The sequence below is a fragment of the Leptodactylus fuscus genome, chromosome 1 (genome assembly GCF_031893055.1).
Source record: "Leptodactylus fuscus isolate aLepFus1 chromosome 1, aLepFus1.hap2, whole genome shotgun sequence".
Classification (NCBI taxonomy): domain Eukaryota; kingdom Metazoa; phylum Chordata; class Amphibia; order Anura; family Leptodactylidae; genus Leptodactylus; species Leptodactylus fuscus.
In genome coordinates, this window is record NC_134265.1 from 101,187,401 (window position 1) to 101,207,464 (window position 20,064).

Sequence of the window (20,064 nt, forward strand, 5' to 3'; positions counted from 1 at the left end):
GGGTCTGATAGCCAAGGGGGTGGTAACATGGCTTGACATACGACATACAAGCAATCCCACTTCAAAGAAACTCAATGTTATCGCTCACTTTTTTTTTTTTTTTTTTATGTACCCTAATTACCTAAACACTAACAGGTCTTAAGAACGACCTGCAGGGTAGTGTACGACTGTCCTGTTAATTTTAGTGAAACTATGTTATAATTCCCCACAGCATATTTCCTGTAAATGTGCTGTCACCTTTAAATATGAATTTTTTATTCCTATTTTAGGTACAACAATCGTACTTATCGCATTGATGATATCCACTGGGATTTTACTCCGGAATCCACTTTCAAGAAGTCAGATGGCAGCGAAATCAGTTTTATCGATTATTACAAAAATGTATGCTTTAGGCTTTATTTTTTCCATTATTATAAAATTTGATCTTTTTAATTGTATCGTTAGATCCAGTCCCTCATTGCATTTTTTTTTTTTTTTTTTTTTTTTTGTTTTCTTATGTTTTTTTGCTGAATAATTTTGTGAATTTTTAGGGCATTTTTAGCTGCTTTAGGGAAATTTGAATAAAAGAGGATCTGTTATTCAACATCGCTGAATCGGGACACGTTACACATTCAGAATCGGCGAGCGTATACTCCGTGTGAGGGGGCCCTTACACATTTTTCATTAATGTTGAGAGCATGAATGAGCCTGTACATGAGGGGGTGTTCACACTACCGTCTTGTGTCCGACAGGTAGTGTTTGCTGCTAATGTCCATTCAAAATCTTGCACAGACGTTAGCAGCGGACACTAGTTGTGTCCGTGACATTTTGCATTCATTTAAATGGAGATCGGGTGCGTTGTTTTACACTCCGTGCCTGTCCTTAACTGTCCGTTCCTGAAGATGTCCGACTTTCCAAGCGGACAGAAAAACCTGACGTAGGTTTTTTCTGTCCGCTTGAAAAGTCAGACATGTTTAGGAACGGACACTTAAGGACAGGCACGGAGTGTAAAACAACGCACCCGATCTCCATTTAAATGAATGCAAAATGTCACGGACACAGCTATTGTCCGCTGTTAATGTCCGTGCAAGATTTTGAACGGACATTAGCAGCGGACACTACCTGTCGGACACCGACGGTAATGTGAACACCCCCTTAGTGAATAGTAAATGGCTTTATATACAGTGTTTGGCACACAATTCAAGTAACATGACCGGTTGTACCAGGAGAAGTGCTATGGAAATGATCTAGTCATGAACATAGCACACAGACCTTTTTAAGTAATTTTTTTCTTGTATTACTCGACAGTGGCGTTATCTATGTTGTGATCATTTGTACATTTTTCTTTATTTTCTTTATAGCAATATAACAAGCAGATCACAGACTTGAACCAGCCTGCTATTATCCACAATCCAAAAAAGGTTAAAGGCCCAGAAAAAATGCCTACAGGACCTGTTATTTTGATTCCAGAATTTTGCAATTTAACAGGTAATCTGCAACTTCTGTAGTTAACATTATATAGTAATTAGAGATGCGCGAACACTGTTCGGATCAGCCGATCCGAACAGCACGCACCCATAGAAATGAATGGAAGCACCTGTGACGCTGAATTTGCCGGCGGCCGGCCGGCGTCACAGGTGCTTCCATTCATTTCTATGGGTGCGTGCTGTTCGGATCGGCTGATCCGAACAGTGTTCGCACATCTCTAATAGTAATAAGTTTTTAAGCCATGATTCTTAACTTATAGATATAGACAGTAATGTGTTTCTGAATGCTAAAAACATAAGGCTGATTTCACATTTGGCATTTTATTGCCTATATGGAATAGCTGAGGCCACGATTCACATCTGCTTTAATGAGTTCCATTCCACAAGCAGACTTCCCGGACGGAAACCCGAACGCAGATGTGAATAGAGCCTAAGCAATTTTGCTTATTATGAATAATGACCAGTAGTTACCCCGTTCCAGCAGTGGATGCACCAAACCCACACAATTTTGACATTAGCACCCAGGATGGGGGTCCAGTCTGGGGGGGAGAGAGAATACATTCTGGTTTACATCCTTCATGTTTCCTAAATTATCCTGATGTATACCACAAGTTTATGTAGCTTATACTTTTCCACACTGTACCTTGTCTGCTTATTCGTCAGGTGTTAGCAGATTTGAAGACTTCAGTACCAGGGCAATTTCTTTGGTTCAGGACCAATCATTTTTTCAGGCTCTTTCATACAAGCGGTTTTGAGGCTGTAACATTTTTATCATTTGGGTTATTTGACAATTTCTTTCTCCCACTAATTTTCCAACGCCATTTGGTATAAATCCCGGTTTTCGTCATTATGCAAATGAGTTCTCTCGCAGCACTGGGTACGTTCCCAATGCTGCATGAGAAATCTCCAGCGCCGCCTCCATCTTCGTCTGGAACGTCCTCTTTTTTTTTTTTTTTTTTTAATGTAGATTGTGAGCCCACAATGTACATTTTTCCCTATCAGTATGTCTTTGGAGTATGGGATGGAAATCCACGCAAACACGGGGAGAACATACAAACTCCTTGCAGATGGTTTTTGGCCCTTGGCGGGATTTGAACCAAGGACTCCAGCGCTGTCAGGCTGAAGTGCTAACCACTGAGCCACCATGTGGCCTCTTCTTTTTGCGTCTTCTTCCAAGTGCTGGGTTCAAACTTCTTGGACTTGGGCAAAGCCGACTTCACATGCCCACCGGCCACAAGAAAATGGGTGCTTACACAGTAAGTGTAAGCGGCCATTTTCTTGTGGCCGGCGGGCATGCACAGTTTGAACCCAGTGCCGGAAGCAGATGCGAAGAGAGGCCTTTCCTGATGGAGATGGCACTGGAGAGTTCTCTCGCAGCATTGGGGACGCCCCTAATGCTGTTTGAGCACTGGGGGCAGACCCCAGTGCTGCGGGAGAACTCATTTGCGTACCAACGAAAATCGGGATTTATACCGAGCGGCCGCGCGGAGAGGACATCTAAAGCTAGGAGAAGAATAGCCTTTCTTAAGGGTATTCTGACGCAGTAGACAGAAAAAATACAGGTTTAATGATAGAATCCCTTTAATTTGCAGACAATATTACATGCCACTTGTATTCTGTGGGTCATTGCAATTATGAAGATACCAAATTTACTTTTTCTTCTTTTTTAACACTTCAAAGAAAAAAAAATTCTTCTCGTTGCCATATTTTGCCACCTGTAATTATTTTGTTTCCATTTTCGCATTTCCATGAGTAATTTTTGGACATGGGAACATAGGTGTTTTCTTAGATTTTTTTTTTAAATCTGATCTACATTTATCAAACTACTAATGTTAACTTACACAACGATCCACAACCTGTTCCCTCCATATATTTCTGACCTAATCTCCCGCTACCTGCCCACACGTAACCTCAGATCCTCCAATGACCTCCTACTCCGCTCTGCTCTCATCCGCTCCTCACACATCCATCACCAAGATTTCTGCGGTGCATCCCCTATACACTGGAACTCCTTACCAAGACACATAAGACTGATCCCCCACAATCACAGGCTTCAAGGAGGCCCTGAAGACTCATCTATTCAGGAAGGCTTACAACCCTGAATAACACTAACACCACACCACCATCTGTACAGCCTCTCCCCTCACCTACTGTATCTATCCCTCTTCCCTCATAGATTGTAAGCTCTTGTGGGCAGGGCAATCTATCCCACTGCGTCAGTCGATCATTTTTAGTATTATATTTGTTCGTATATTTTGTGTTCTGTATGTGAACCCTCAAATGTAAAGCACCATGGAAGTAATGAAGTTATATAAATAAATAATAATAATAATCATCATCATTTTAACCTTTATTTTTAATAGCTAATATAGTACACTGCAATGCTAATGATTTGCAATGTAGTGTAAAATCATTATACTTCTCTTGCAGCACAGCGATCAATAAGAGAATATACAAGACAAGCTTTTTTTTTTTTTTTTTTTTTTTTATAAATGTAGATTGAGCCCCATATAGGGATCACAATGTACATTTTTTTTCTTCCTATCAGTAGTTCTTTGTAGAATGAGAGGTAATCCATGCAAACACATGGAGAACATAGATACTCCTTGATGTTGTTCCTGGTGAGATTCAAACCCAGGACTCCAGAGATGCAAGGCTGCTGTGCTAACCACTGAGCCACCATGTTGCCCTGCAAGATAAGCTTTGGCGCCTTAAGTAGCCTCCTGACTGTTATGGTAACAGATCTCTGCTGTTGATCATCTCACCAGGACATCAGAAATTTGACAGAGCTACCAGACGGGTTATTGTCTGCAATATTTGGATTTGTAGAAAACGTGCATTTGTACGACTTTCTTACAGGCTTAGTTTTTGCGGCGTTCACTGTGCAGCCAAAATGACTTCACCTGTATTCTATGTTTCGGTACGATTCCTAGAATACCAAATGTATATGGTTTATTTACATTTTAACCAATTTACAAAAATCCAAAACTGTGTCAAATTTTTTTTCTTCCTAAAAGTCATCCTACTCTGACAACCGTAACATTTTTATACTTCCATGTACAGGGTTGCATAGGGTGTCTTTTTTTGCTGGACCAGGTGTGCGTTTTAGTTTTACTATTTTGGGGAATTACTATTGGTTTGATCACTTTTTATTCAAATTTTTATCGGAGGCAAAACAGTGATAAACTGGCGGTTTGGTACTTTTGACTTTTCCCCCACTATGGCATTTTCTGTACAGGAAAATTATTTTTATAAATTTGTAGAGCAGGCATTTTCGGACATAGGGATACCTAATGTTTATGTGTTTTACAGTATTTAAGTACTTTTATATGTATTCTAGGTGGGGTGGGGTGATTTGAACTTTTAATATTTAAAAAAAAATTTAAAATCTTTTTTTTTTTGCACTTGTTAGACTCCCTAGCTTACTCCGAATGCCTGTGATCACAGGGAAAATGGCGGCGCTTACTTGTTGCTGGGAAAATGGAGCCTCGGTCAGCTTAAGCTGAGGCGCCGGAGGGGTTAATGCCCGCAATTGGAGCAGGCACCTATCATAGGCAATAGCAATATAAACAGTAGACAACCGGCGGCCACCCAGCTCCCCAATGATCGCCATAGTTAAAGACCTGGCATCCGCGGTAATAATACGGCAGATGTCGGGAAGGGGTTAAAGAGGACTTTTCACCACCTCTGCTATTTCTTACCGGTAGCATCTGTTAATCGACACTGCTCCACTGATTCCAGCACAGTTAGAGTTTTTTTCCTCTGGCTACCACTGTTCTCAAAGAACCAAGTGCATGTTTAGCCGTGACGGGATGCCAGTGCACTGCATCGGCATTCCGTCGTGGCATCCCACTCCTGATTACGACCAAATGGATGGGCCTAAACAGGAGCGTGTTTTGAAATTTGCAGCAAGATAAGGCTTCTTGCTGCTTTTTTCTGCAAGCTAGTGGAAAAAAAAAAAAAAAAGCAAGAGGCTCCCATTGAAATCAATGAGAGCCATTTTTGCAGGCGACAAAAACTCCATGTGAACTAGTCCTTAAATATCTGACTTCCACTGTAATAGTACAGCGGCTTTCCAAAAGTTGTTACATCGTGATGTACAAATTCTTTGTAAATTTCTTAAAGTTTATTTTATCTTTTTTGTTTTAGGCCTAACTGACAAAATGCGAAGTGATTTTCATGTCATGAAAGATCTAGCAATTCACACTAGATTAGCACCAGAACAGAGAGAAAAACAAGTTGGAAGATTTCTAGACTATATTCATAAGTAAGTTTTTTTTTTTTTTTTGCTATTTTTCACACCAACCTGTGAAATTATCTGAACCTCATCTATGCCATTGTGAAATATAGGATATCTGTTATGAAGATGCTACTAATAAACAGTGCACAAAATTCTTAGCTCTACAGTTTAGGTATAGATACATTAACTTTGTAGACAATCCTACCTGTTGTTCAATTTTTCTCACTGAGTTTTGCTTTGTGGGGCTTTTGCTTAGTTTGGGATTACAAGTAGAATACGCTACATGTCCCCCAGTGTGTGTAAAATTTGTTTGCCTTGCCTATAGCAAAGCCCCAACTACACTGTTTCCATTGCTGTCCTTTTATTTCTGTGTCTATTTAAAACAGATAATGAATTACCTGTTTCTATTTGTCTTATAGTTTATCCTTTAAATCCCATATGCTGAACAGTTACTGAAAACATGTTGTAAACATACCCTAAACTCAGTGGCCACAGGGGAAATATAACTGGTGTGAGGACTTAAAACCTATTGGTTAGTGTCTTCCTCGCTAATTGCAGCAGTTATGTCCCACATCTGCACCCTCGTCTACTGAATCCCATCCACACATTGCAGACACAAATGTGCAGTTGAAACCCTGTGATTAACAAAACTGTTGCAGTTTTGGAAATCACAGCTTGTCAATTATACCTACGGAAACACTGGCAGTTTCACCTATAGGTGAAGTAGAAAGCGCTTTGTGAAAAACCTCAATGTGCTGCCGCCGCGGGTTTTCCCACGGCACTTTTCTCCTCCAGCCTGCTACACAGGTATTAGTCTGAAACAGCATTTTTCCGTAAGGGACAAAAACTCATTTTTAACATGAGCATAGATTGAGTACCGTGTTTGTATTATAATTATTTATATTGTGTTTTAAGCAATTAGGATGCTCTAGTAAAACACATTTTCTCCTAAAAAAGAAAGTTTAATTAAGGGTAATTTACAGTAGTGTTCAAAATAATAGCAGTCCAATATGACTATCCAGATTAATCACGGCTTTTGGTAGAATTTATATTACCACACATCAAACAATTTACCAGTTGTTGCAGTAGATTCTTGGAAAACCAACAGACTCCGCATTCATTGTAGGCAGGTTTTTGGGTCTGCGTATTTGAATGATTAATTGAAAGGTCAATGAGGATAGTGAGGTCAATCATTCTATGAGGAAACAGTTGTGAATCAGGTGGACATTATTTAAGGGTGAAGCCAGCACATGTTGTACATGCATTCTTTATTTATGGTATTGCCATTCTTTATATGTTTTGAATGTTTCTTTGGTAGGTATGGTTGTTGTTTATAGCACCTAGTGTGTGAGAACTATAGGTTTAATTTCTTGAAAGCCTGAGAAATATGTAATTCAAGACAGTGTTCAGAAGAACAGCATACTTTAATTAAAAGGTTGATTGGAGAGAGTAAAACTTATACAGAAGAGCAGACAATGGTAGACTGTTCAGCTAAAATGATCTCCAATGCTATGAAATGGAAAACAAAACCAAAGAGACATGCAAAAATACGGAAGACTACCATTCAAATGGACCTAAGACTAGGCAAAATGTCAAAGGATGAATAAAGGCAATCTAGTTACCTGTGAATACTGTGACAGTTAGAAGACACCTTTATGAAGCTAACCCTAAAAGGTTCTTTGAAACTTTTCACTCCTTACTCACTCCCAAGGTGCAAGCACCATTCATAGACCTTAGTGCCGAAGACTGTCCACTTATTCCCAATTGATAAGATCCATCAGGAAATCAATGCACAATCCCACGGTTTCATTGATCCCCTCACTAACCACACTTCAGACTGTCCATTCTCATCTTTTGAACCTGTTACTGAAGAGGAATTATCCCAGCTACTTTCTTCGTCTCGTCCTACGACCTACAGTAGTGACCCTTTCCCCTCACACCCTCTGCAATTTCTGTCGCCTGCTGTCAGGAGACTATCTCTGTTCTGGAATTTTTCCATCCTCTTTCACACGTTCTGACATAACCCTGCTATTGAAAAAAATCCTTCCTTGACCTGTCCTGTTCTGCTAACTAGTGATCCGTCTCTAACCTCAGCTTCACCTCCAAAATCTTTTAAATGCTTGGTCTGTTCTTTAATCTGCTATCTCTCTGCTAACTCTCTGCTCGACACCTTACAATCTGGCTTCCGCGCTCTGCACTCTACTAAAACTACCCTCACAAAAATCTCCAACCATCTCCTGACAGCTAAATCCAATGGTGACTTCTCTCTTCTTATTCTTCTGGATCTCTCAGCAGCTTATGACACTGTTGACCATCAACTCCTCCTCACTATGCTCCGCTCAGTTGGCATCAAGGACACTGCTTTCTCTCTCCTGGTTCTCCTTTTATCTCTCAGACCACACTTTCAGTGCATCATTTGCAGGCTCTGTTTCTTCCCCTTGCTGTTGGGGTTCCTCGGGGCTCTGTGCTAGGCCCCCTGCTCTTCTCTCTTTGCACAGATCCTATTGGACAAACCATCACCAGATTTGGCTTCCGGTACAATCTTTATGCTGATGACAGCCAATTATACACATCTTCCCATGATATCGCACCTGCACTAATATAGAAAACTAGTGACTGTCTTTCTGCTCTCTCAAATATCATGTTTTCGTTCTATCTGAAACGGAATCTCTCAAAGACTGAACTACTGCTGTTTCTAATAGATCTGAACCTGATTATATGCATTGAAGTCTCTGGCATTACCAGAGACTCCTATAAAAAAAACAAAAAAAACTTGATAGTCTTCAGTAGTTGACACCTTTTTAATGGCTAACTAATTATGATGACAGATTACAACGTTTTGGAACTCACGGCCCCTTTCTCAAATAAATTTAAAAACCATTTCTGAAGGATGCATATTTATGTACAAAAGGACACATAGGCATAGAATTCTAGGAGGGGGGGTAGAGGGTTATTAGTTATTGGTAGAAACAATGTAAACATTTCCAGGCTCTTATCAGTTCTTAGGGTCTCAGGTCAGTGATTTCTGTAAGATGCCATAAACCAGGGGCCTCAAACTCGCGGGCCAACTGCGGCCCTCGGGACAATAGTTTGTGGCCCCCGGCGGACATCCCGACATCCACCGTAATAGCACGGCGGATGCCGGGTGTGTGACTATGGCGACGGCCCGGGAACCTGCAAAAGAAATGATGATTTTTTTGCAATGCATTAGCATTGTAATGCATTGCATTAGTGATCAGATCCCCTGGGGTTCAACACCCCTAGGGGGTCTAATAAATGCATAAAAAAAAAGTAAAAAAATATATATAAAAAAATATAAAAAGTATTAAAAATTCAAACACCCCCCTTTCCCTAGAACACATATAAAAGTAGTTAAATACTGTGAAACACATACATGTTTGGTATCCCCGTGTCCGAAATCGCCCGCTCTACAAATCTATAAAAATATTTATCCTGTACGGTAAATGCCGTAGCGGGAAAAATAGTCAAAAGTGCCAAACCGCCATTTTTTCACTGTTTTGATTCTGATAAAAATTTTAATAAAAAGTGATCAAAGCAAAAGCATTTCCCAAAAATGGTAGAACTAAAAAGTACACCCGACCCCGGCCTATACATCCCCGTACACTGACGTATAAAAAAAAAGTTACGGTGTTGTGGTCAAAATCGACTATATCATGGATCAATCTCAAGAATGAGACAGACACTAAGTTCTGTTTCAATGCCAGCCAGATGCTCTTTCGCCCAAGTCAAGTCTGCACACTGGCTCTTTATTAAAAGTACACACACTTAAGAAACAAAGAAAGGAGGAGTTACTGCCTCCTTGGCATTCCTGAGTGTTGTCCATCTCCCATTGGCTCCAAACTTCAATGTCCAGCCAGACACCTCCTTGCTCCAGTCTGTGGAATTCTGTTACTGAGTGTGCCAAATAGGAATCAAGCTCCATCTTGGAAATTCCTTTGTCTCTTTGACTATGCAACCTCACCAAGGAAAAATTAGTATTTCTACAATATAAAGTATAAGAATCTTGATTCATGTTCTCAGACTTGACAACGGCTGTCAGAATATGGCGACTTTTAGAAAAAAAAAAATTGGGAAAACCTGATGCGGCCCAGCCTCACACAGACTCCACCTCCAGCGGCCCCGGGGTAAATTGAGTTTGAGACCCCTGCCATAAACCCATGTGACAGATTTAACCCCTTCCCCAGTGTTTGAAGCAGGGTCACAAGTTTATACTCATAAATCCGTCGCTCTTTCCTTGATGTAAAATTCCCCCTTAAAACCATGTTGGAGAGACCGGACAGCAGCTTAGAATGCGTATGAATTCACATCACCATACAATTAGAGAACGAAGAATGGACCTTGCCGTGTCAAAACATTTCTGCAATGAGGATCATAATATCACCGATCACATGAAAATTTTGGTTTTAAGGGGGAATAGGCATGAAGGAAAAAGCCAAAAATTCTGAATAAATTTTATATTTCAATGTAGTCCCCCATAACCTCAATACACTTGATAACTAACTTTTCTATACCCTGTAAAAAATTACTTTCCTCTTTGTCCAAAAAATGTGCGTTAATTGCCGGCTTCAGCTTTTCATCATCGGAAAAACGCTTTCCACGAAGATCTTTCTTGAGGTTGGTGAACAGAAAGTTATCACTGGGGGCTAGGTCTGGGCTGTAGGGTGGATGGTGTCACGGTTGCGCCAATGCCTGAGCAACTGTTGCACGACGGCTAACTAGGCCCTGCCTGCGGGTGTTGATCAGCCGTACCCAAGCTAAGCTTGGCCGCGACAACTACTAGCTCTCTGAACACGAAAACCTGTCAGAAAGGTGGGGTGAGAGCTGAAAGAGGCTAGGGACTGGGATACTAGAGGCGGTCGCCCCTAACGAAAGAACAGGTGCAGCTGCAAACAGGAACAACAAGGAAGGGACGTGCTTATGAACAAACGCACCTCAACCATAAACGCACAACAGGATTTGAGAGGACAAGTCGAGTAGTGAGGAAAGGTATCACAGGACAGGGGCAAAATAAACCTGAAACCCTTAACCCCTTCCCGACCCATGTGGTACTATTACCACATGGATGTCTAGTGCTTCACGACCGATGTGGTAATAGTACCACATGGATGTAAACAATCCCCGCAGCGCAGTGCGGGTGTTCTTGGAGCAGGTGTTAGTTGTATCTGACACCTAACATCCTGCTCCATCCCCCTCCATCAGACATGAGTGCTGATTTTGGGTTTTAACCCGTTGATTGCCGTGATCAAACATGATCACGGCAAACAACGGGTTGCCCGATCTTGTAGGGATCCCCGGCACCCCCCGCTGCGAGATCGGGGGGTGCTGGTATCCCTACCATGTAGCCAGGGGTCTGATTAGTCACCCCTGGCAGTCCTGAGTCCCACTTACCTTTGTATCCTGGCCGGCGTCTTCTGGAGCTGTACTGTCCCGTCCGTCTGCACGAGCCGAGCTTCACTTCCTGTTTACAGAGTGATAACGTGCAGGCTCTTACTGAAGCCTGTGACTCACTCTGTAAACAGGATCAGTGATGCAAGCTTCACTCATGCAAGTGTCCCATAGGGACACATGAAAAAGTTAAAAAAAAAAAAAAGTGGAAAAAAAAAAAAAGTGTTTTGAAACAATTAATAAAGTTATCAAGCCCCAAAAACCCTTTTTTTCTATAGAAAATGAATTATAAAAAAACCCCCTAAAAATTAATAAAAACAATACATATTTGGTATCGCCGTGTCCGTAACAATCTGTACAATAAAACTGAAACAATATTTAATGTACACGGTGAATGACGGAAAAAAAAAAACGGAAAAAACCCGCCGGAAGTAGTGATTTTTCGCCATCTCACCTTACAGAATGTGCTATAAAAAGTGATCAAAAAGTCAAATGCACCTCACAACAGTACCAATAAAAAGCACACATTGTCCTGCAAAAAATAAGCCCCCAACCAACACTGTCAACCAAAAAATAAAAATGTTACGCCTCTCAGAAGATGGCGATGCAAAAAACATTGATTTATGTCTCCAAATGTGTTTTTGTTCTGCAGAATTAGTTACGCATAAAAAAATAATATAAATGAGGTATCGCCGTAACCGTACCGACCCACAGAATAAAGATAATATGTTACTTATACTGTACGCTGCATGGCGAAAAATTTACAAGGTAAAACGAAATACCGGAATTGATTTTTTTTTATTTAAATCCAGCAAAAAAAGAGTTAATAAAATGTATTCAGTAAGTTGTAGGCACCCAAAAATGGTGTCATTACAAAATACATCTCATCCCGCAAACAACAAGCCCTTATATGGCTGCGTCACCAGAAAAGTAAAGAAAATATAGCATCTAGTAATGCAAGAATAAAAACCCGCAAAAATCGCCAAATCATTAGAATACAACTGGCGGCGTCAGGAAGGGAATATATAAGCTGTGCGAGCGAATATCAGGGGACACCCCAGATTTAGAGCTTACGAGGGAAAATATACCAGAAGTGACCCCAAAGTGACCCCCAGAGTGACTCCCCCAATTATAGGAGCTACTGGGACCTAGTAGGAAATTTGGTGTTTGCAATGTCCTCCGCACAGCTTATATATTCACTCTTCGCCATCCGCTGTGCAGTCACGTCTGGGATACTAATACTCACTACACCCCCTGATGAATTCTTTGAGGGGTGCAGTTTTCAAACTGGGGTCACACCTTTGGGGAATCCACTTTTCTGGTACCCTACAGGCTCTACAAACATGACATGGCGTCCAGATACCAAACATCTGAATCTGCGCTCCAAAAGCCGCATCGCGCTCCTTCCCTTCTGCGCCCTGCTGTGTGCCCAAACTGCATTTTATGCCACATATATGACACATGTATGATACTGGTGTACCCCGGATAATGCACGTAATGTCATATGTGGGTATAAATTGATATTAGGGCACAGCCAGACACAGAAGGGAAGAAGGGTTATTGGGTTTTTGTAGCACAGACTTAGACGGTTTGTTTGTTTTTTTTTGGATGCCATGACACTTTTGCAGAGACCCTAAAATTGCCCTTACAGAATGGGGTCACTTCTTGGGGAATTCCAGTTCACTGGCACCTCCAGGGCTCTGCAAAAACATCATGGCACCCAGAAAGTCCCTCTAAATCTGTACCCCAAAAGCTAAAAAGCGCAGTGCTCCTTCCCTTCTGAGCCCTGCTATGTGCCCAAGCAGCAGTTTATACCTACATATATAATTTTTTGCCCCTCAGGATGGCCCACTTAATAGTTTTAGGAGTGCAGGTCTCTGACAACACGAAGTGGGTGCAACGTATTGGGCACCGAAATGGCAGATTTCTTTAAAAATTAAAATTTTCATTTTGTACATTAATTTTTGGGAAGCATTTTTAGGCTCAAAATGATAATACCCCTTTATTCATTCCTTGACAGGTGTAGTTTCTAAAATGGGGTCACTTTTGAGGGGTTTCCATTGTATTGGTACTTTAGGGGCTCTGCAAATGCGACATGGCACCAGAAAACTGCCCTCAAAAGCCAAATAGCCCTCTTTCCATTCTGAGCCCCGCCATGTTCCCATACAGCAGATTATGGCCACATATGGGGTATTGCTGTGTTCAGGAGACATTGTGTGACAAACTGGGGGGCTTTTAATTCTCTAACTACTTGTAAAAATTAAAAATATGGCGCTAAATGGACGATTTATTGGAAAAAAGTAATTTTTCATTTTCACATCTCAATGGTAAAAAAAAAATCTGTGAAACACCTGTAGGGTCCAAGTGCTCACTAAACCCCTTGATAAATTCCTTGAGGGGTCTAGTTTTCAAAATGGGGTCATTTGGGGAGGGGGGTTCCACTGTTCTAGCACTTCAGGGGCTCTCCAAATGCAACATGGTGCCTGAAACAGATTTCAGCTAAATTTGCCCTCTAAAATCCCAATAGCGATCCTTCAGCTCTGGACCTTACAGTGTGCCCATACATCACTTTACATCCACATAAGGGGCATTTCTGTAGTTGGGAGAAAATGCTTGACAATTTTTGGGGTGCATTTTCTCTTTTAACCCCTTGTGGAAATGCAAAGTTTGGGGTTAAAGCAACATTTTATAGCAAAAAATGTCACTTTTCCTTTTGTTGGGCCAATTCTGTTACACTCCTGTAGAGTCAAAGTGCTCACTATACCCCTTAGTAAATTCTTTGAGGGGTATAGTTTCCAAAATGGGGTCACATTTGGGGGTTTCCACTGTTTTGGCACCTTGGGAGCTCTGCAAACGGGACATGGTGCCTGAAAAGTATTGTTCCAAAATCTGGCCTACGAAATCCAATTAGCGCTCCATCCGCTCTGAGAGCGACCGTGTGCCCGTACATTAGGGTACCAGCACATATTGGGTATTGTCGTGTTCGGGAGAAATTTTGTAACAAAATGTGGGGTGCAATTTTTCCTTTAACCCCTTGTGAAGATGAAAAATTTGGGGCTACAGTGACATTTTATTATAAAAAAAAGTAATTTTTCATTTTCACATCTCAATGGTAAAAAAATCTGTGAAACACCTGTAGGGTCCAAGGGCTCACTATACCCCTTGATAAATTCCTTGAGGGGTCTAGTTTCCAAAATGGGGTGACATTTTGGGGGTTTCCACTGTTTTGGCACCTTGGGGGCTTTGCAAACGGGACATGGCGCCTGAAAAGTATTGTAGCAAAATCTGGCCTACAAAATCCAATTAGCGCTCCATCCGTTCTGAGAGCGATCGTGTGCCCGTACATTAGGGTACCAGCACATATGGGGTATTATCGTGTTCGGGAGAAATTGTGTAACAAAATGTGGGGTGCAGTTTCTCCTTTAACCCTTAGTAAATGTGTAAATTCTAGGGCTAAATGAATATATTAGTGACAGAAACTGAAAAATGTAAATTTGACCTCCATTTTGTTGTAATTGTTGTGAAATGCTGAAAGGGTTAAGAAACTTTCTAACTGCTGTTTTGGATTCTTTCAAGAGTGCAGTTTTTAGAATGGAGTGATTTTCGGGGGGTTTTATTAGAGAGGCCTTTCAAGTACCCTTCAGAACTGAACTGGTCCCTTGAAAAATGTGTTTTGGAAATTTTCTTGAAAATTTGCAAAATTACTGCTTGACTTGTAAGCCTTATAATATCTGAAAAAAATGAAAGGGTGATTAAAATTTGATTGCTACATAAATCAGAGACATGGTTAATTATATTTATGAAAAAATTTGGGTAGTATGGATTTCTATTTGAAAGGCTTGCAATTTCAAAGTTTGAAAACTGCATTTTTTTCAAAATTTTCACCAAATTTCCTATTTTTTCTTAATGAAAGACAAAACATATTGACAAAAATTTACTACTGACATGAAGTACAATGTGTTACGAAAAAACAATCTCAGAATCACTTGTGTAAGTTAAAGCGTCTCAAAGTTATTGCCATTTAAAGTGACACATGTCAGTTTTGAAAAAAGAGGCCTGGTCCTCAAGTCACTTTTGAGCTGTGTCTCTATAGGGTTAAACAAAAACTCACCCAATACCAAACCAGTGACAGGCAGCCAGAAATGTAGGGCAGGGGTTGAGAAGAAATGCTGAGGGTAAACAGACTCTTACACAGAACAAACTCACACCCACTTCCAATCAATCTCCCGAGACCATACCATATCCACAAACCACTCCTACACTGGGACAAGAATCCTTGTTAGTAACAACGAAAACCAGCGAAGGATGAAGCCAGCCTTGAACCTTATACAGACCCCGGAACAACTTGATAGGTTGATGACAATGTCAAACACCTGAGGCTTTCATCTACAGAGACATCAAGCCAGCTCGAGTATACAATGAGGCAGATACTCAACATCCAAATGAACAGCTCAGTGGTAAAGAAAGCAACCATAGACCTATAACAGGTTGAGATGGTCATGAAGGATAGTGTGGATGGTACCCACGGGTAGCTTAGACATTTCTGCTAACATTTTGACCTTTATACGGGCGTCTTTAACCCCTTCCCGACATTCGCCGTAATAGTACGGCGCTGCAGGGAAAGGCTTCCCGCAAACCGCCGTACTATTACTGCGGATGCATGGTGCGCACACAGAAACTGTGTGCGCTCCATGCACAGCGGGTGTCAGCCGTAATACACGGCTGACAATGCCCTGTAACACCCGTGGTCGGAACCGGGTCCGATCGCGGGTGTTAACCCCTGATATGCTGGCGGTCAACATGACCGCCGGCACCTCCGGGGTTACAGTGTAGTATGGTGCCGATTGGCACCCCCCGCGCCGGTTTCGGGGGGTGCCGGTGTTCGTAGGGGGCAGCCCGGGGTCTGATCAGTGACCCCGGGTCTGCCCCATCACTTACCACGTCCTCGCTCCTGGCTGATCCTGCCGTAAATGAAGCTGTCAGCCTGTGCGTCTACACAGGCTGACAGCTTCCTATACTCTGCAATATACGTGTATTGCAGCGTATCTCTATTGAAGCAGTGATCAGCCGATCACTGCTTCAATCCCCCATGGGGACAGAAAAAAAAAGTTAGAAAAAAGTAAAAATAAAAAAGTTTAAATAAGTTTAAAAAAAATTATAAATAAATAAAGCCCCAAAAATCCCATTTTCCCCATATAAAATGTTTTATTATGTAAAATAAAGAAAAATAGAAAAAAACATTATATATTTGGTATCGCCGCGTCCGTAATAACCTGAACAATAAAATTAAAACATTATTTATCGCGAACGGCGTAAAAAAAACAAAAACGTAGAAAACTGCACAAAATAATGATTATTCACCACCTTTCCCTTACAAAATGTTCAATAAAAAGTAATCAAATGGTCAGATGAAAACCAAAATGGTATCAATAAAAAGAAGAGGTGTTCCCGCAAAAAATAAGCCCTCAACCAGCTCTGTCTAGCGAAAAATAAAAATGTTATGCCTTTCAGAAGATGGCGATGCAAAAATAATGATTTTTTTCCCTAAATTGAATGTTATTCTGCACAAATAGCAAAGCATTAAAAAATAATATAAATGAGGTATCGCCGTAACCGTACCGACCCGCAGAATAAAGGTAACATGTTACTTATGCTGTACGCTGCGTGGGGAAAAAAATAAATGCTAAAAAGCAATGCTAGAATTGATGTTTCCTTTTACATCCCACCCAGAAAGAGTTAATAAAATGTAGTCAATAAGTTACAGGCCCCAAAATGGCGGCATTGAAAAGTTCATCTAATACCGCAAACAACAAGCCCTCATATGGCCACATTGCCAGAAAATAAAAATAAAAATCTAGCTTGTACAATGTGAAGACAAAAACACTAAAAGTCGCCAAATCATTAGGACATAAGTGGCTACGACTAGAAGGAAATGTGTAAGCGGTGCGAGCGTTTTCAGGGGACCCCCCATATTTAGAGCTTATGAGGGATAATACACCAGCGCTGATCCCCCAGAATGCCCCTCTTCCCCATCCGTGTCATAGGAGCTAGTGGGAAAATAGAATAGGATTTGGTGTACCCAATTTACTCCGCACAGCTTACACATTCACTTTGGGGTTACTAATGCTCACTATATCACTTGATAAATTCTTTGAGGGGTGCGGTTTTCAAGATGGGGTCACTTTCTAGAGGTTTCCACTGTTTTGACACCTCAAGGGCTTTGTAAATGCGACATGGCTCCTGAAACTGATCGCAGCCAGATCTGCCCTCTAAAAGCTCTTTGGCGCGCCTTCCCTTCTGCGTCTCACTGTGGGTCCATATATTAGTTTACACCCACAAGTGGGGTACTATGGTAGTCGGGAGAACTTGCCTAACAAATTGTGGGATGCGTTCTCTCCTTTAACCCCTTGTGAATGTGCAAATTCTAGGGCTAAACGAAAATATTAGTAAAATAAATTCAAATTTGAAAATTTCACCTCCATTTTGTATTAATTCCTGTTAAGCACTTATAGGGTTAAATTACTAGGTATATATTGTTTTGGCTTATTTAAGGGGTGCAGTTTTGAAAATGGGGTGATTTATGGGGGGCTTTATTACAAGGGTCTTTCAAAACCCCTTCATAACTGGATTAGGCCCTTTAAAAAATGGGTTTCGGAAATTTCTTGAAAATTTTGAATATTGTTGTTTCACTTGTAAATCTTACAATGTCCGTAAAAATTAAAAGGGCGCCTAAAGTTTGATGCCGACATAAAGCAGAGATCTGGGACATGAGATTTATGATATAATTTTGGCGGTCTGACTATCTGTATGTAATGTACATCATTTCAAACTTTATAAAATGCATATTTTTCAAAATTTCCACCAAATTCCAAATTTTTTCATAATTAAACACAAAACATATCAACCAAAATTTACCACTAACATGAAGTACAATTTGTTACGAAAAAACAATCTTAAAATCACTTTGGTAAGTTAAAGCGTTCCAAAGTTATTGCCATATAAAGTGACACGTCAGTTTTGAAAAATCGAGCTTGGTCAGGAAGTCAAAAAGTGCCATCGGCGGGAAGGGGTTAAGTACAAGCTTCTCAACGAATTTCATGTTTTCCTCAGTAGTGGCACTAACCGGCCCGTCTGCACAGGATCGTCTACAATGCTTTCTTTACCTTGATTAAACTCACTTGACCACTTTTGAACGGTGGATAATGAAGGAGCAGAATCTTGATAAAACAGCCACTATCGCTTCGTGGATGATTTTTGGGTTTTCCTTGTTTTGTAAGGAATTTTATCACAGCGCGATGCTTGATTTTTCGCAACATTGTTGCTTCAGTCATTCTGGTCGTCTTTCTCTAAAGATATCCAGAAAAGTAATGATGATAATGAATTAAAAATTTATATTTGTACCCTCAGGGAGTGTCATTTGACATTGAGGTAAATTTAAAAACTTTCATCATTACTAAATCGCCCCGATACTGAAAATACATTGAACTCCCCTCGTATGTTTAGGCACCATCTGCACTTTAAAGGACACGACTGGTGACGGCTCATAAAGTTTTTTGCTTGTTTACACAAGCACCCCCTCTACCTCATAGATTGTAAGCTCTTGCGTGCAGTGCCCTCAGTCGCATTATGTAAATTGACTATCCCTTTTGTAATCTATCTTACAAATTGTACAGTGCTGCGCAGTATGTTGGCACTATATAAATAAAAATTTATTATTGCTCTATTAGCAAAAAGTCCCATTGATAAATAAGAAGACGTGCTGAAGCAGATACAATTTGCCAAAGAACACATCAACTGGCCTAAAGTGAAATGGAGAAAAATATTGTGGACTCAGTAAATTACAGTTGTTCTTTTTGGTCCAAGGGCCGCATATAGTTCCTCAGATGACCCCCCAAGCCACAATACACTCTGAAGACAGTGAAGCATGGTGGTGCAAGCATCAAGATATGGACATGTTTCTCTTTCTATGGTGCTAGGCCTATTAAGTGCCAGGGATTCTGGATCAATTTGCATATATCAAGATACTTAAAGAGGACCTTTCATCAGATTGGGCACAGGCAGTTCTATATACTGCTGGAAAGCTAACAGTGCGCTGAATTCAGCGCACTGTCGGCTTTCCCGATCTGTGCCCCGGGTAAAGCGCTATCGGTACCGTAGCGCTTCACAGTCAGAAGGGCGTTTCTGACACTTAGCCAGGGACGCCCTTCTGCCCAGCAGCGCCTATCGCGCTGTACAGTATGAGCGGGGAGGAACGCCCCCGCCCTCTGCTCACATAGCTCGTCCATAGACGAGTATTATCAGGAGGGGAGGGGGCGTTCCTCACGGCTCCACAGTACAGCGCGATAGACACTGCTGGGCAGAAGGGCGTCAGCTTTCCAACAGTATATACAGTCCTATGAAAAAGTTTGGGCACCCCTATTAATCTTAATCATTTTTAGTTCTAAATATTTTGGTGTTTGCAACAGCCATTACAGTTTGATATATCTAATAACTGATGGACACAGTAATATTTCAGGATTGAAATGAGGTTTATTGTACTAACAGAAAATGCGCAATATGCATTAAACCAAAATTTGACCGGTGCAAAAATATGGACACCTCAACAGAAAAGTGACATTAATATTTAGTACATCCTCCTTTTGCAAAGATAACAGCCTCTAGTCGCTTCCTGTAGCTTTTAATCAGTTCCTGGATCCTGGATGAAGGTATTTTGGACCATTTCTTTCTACAAAACAATTCAAGTTCAGTTAAGTTTGATGGTCGCCGAACATGGACAGCCCGCTCTCAAATGATCTGAAAACAAAGATTGTTCAACATAGTTGTTCAGGGGAAGGATACAAAACGTTGTCTCAGAGATATAACCTGTCAGTTTCCACTGTGAGGAACATAGTAAGGAAATGGAAGACCACAGGGACAGTTCTTGTTAAGCCCAGAAGTGGCAGGCCAAGAAAA

General features: G+C 41.0%; 1 protein-coding gene across 1 annotated transcript in view; it reads left to right on the forward strand.

The window, feature by feature from the left end:
- Nucleotides 1–20,064, forward strand: part of PIWIL1 (piwi like RNA-mediated gene silencing 1) — a 137,972-nt gene that overhangs the window by 47,560 nt on the left and 70,348 nt on the right. Inside the window, exons 8-10 of the mRNA XM_075274921.1 lie at nucleotides 270–381; nucleotides 1,341–1,467; nucleotides 5,616–5,733. Of these exons, the coding sequence (XP_075131022.1) occupies nucleotides 270–381; nucleotides 1,341–1,467; nucleotides 5,616–5,733 (357 nt within the window). The remainder of the gene's footprint in view (nucleotides 1–269; nucleotides 382–1,340; nucleotides 1,468–5,615; nucleotides 5,734–20,064) is intronic.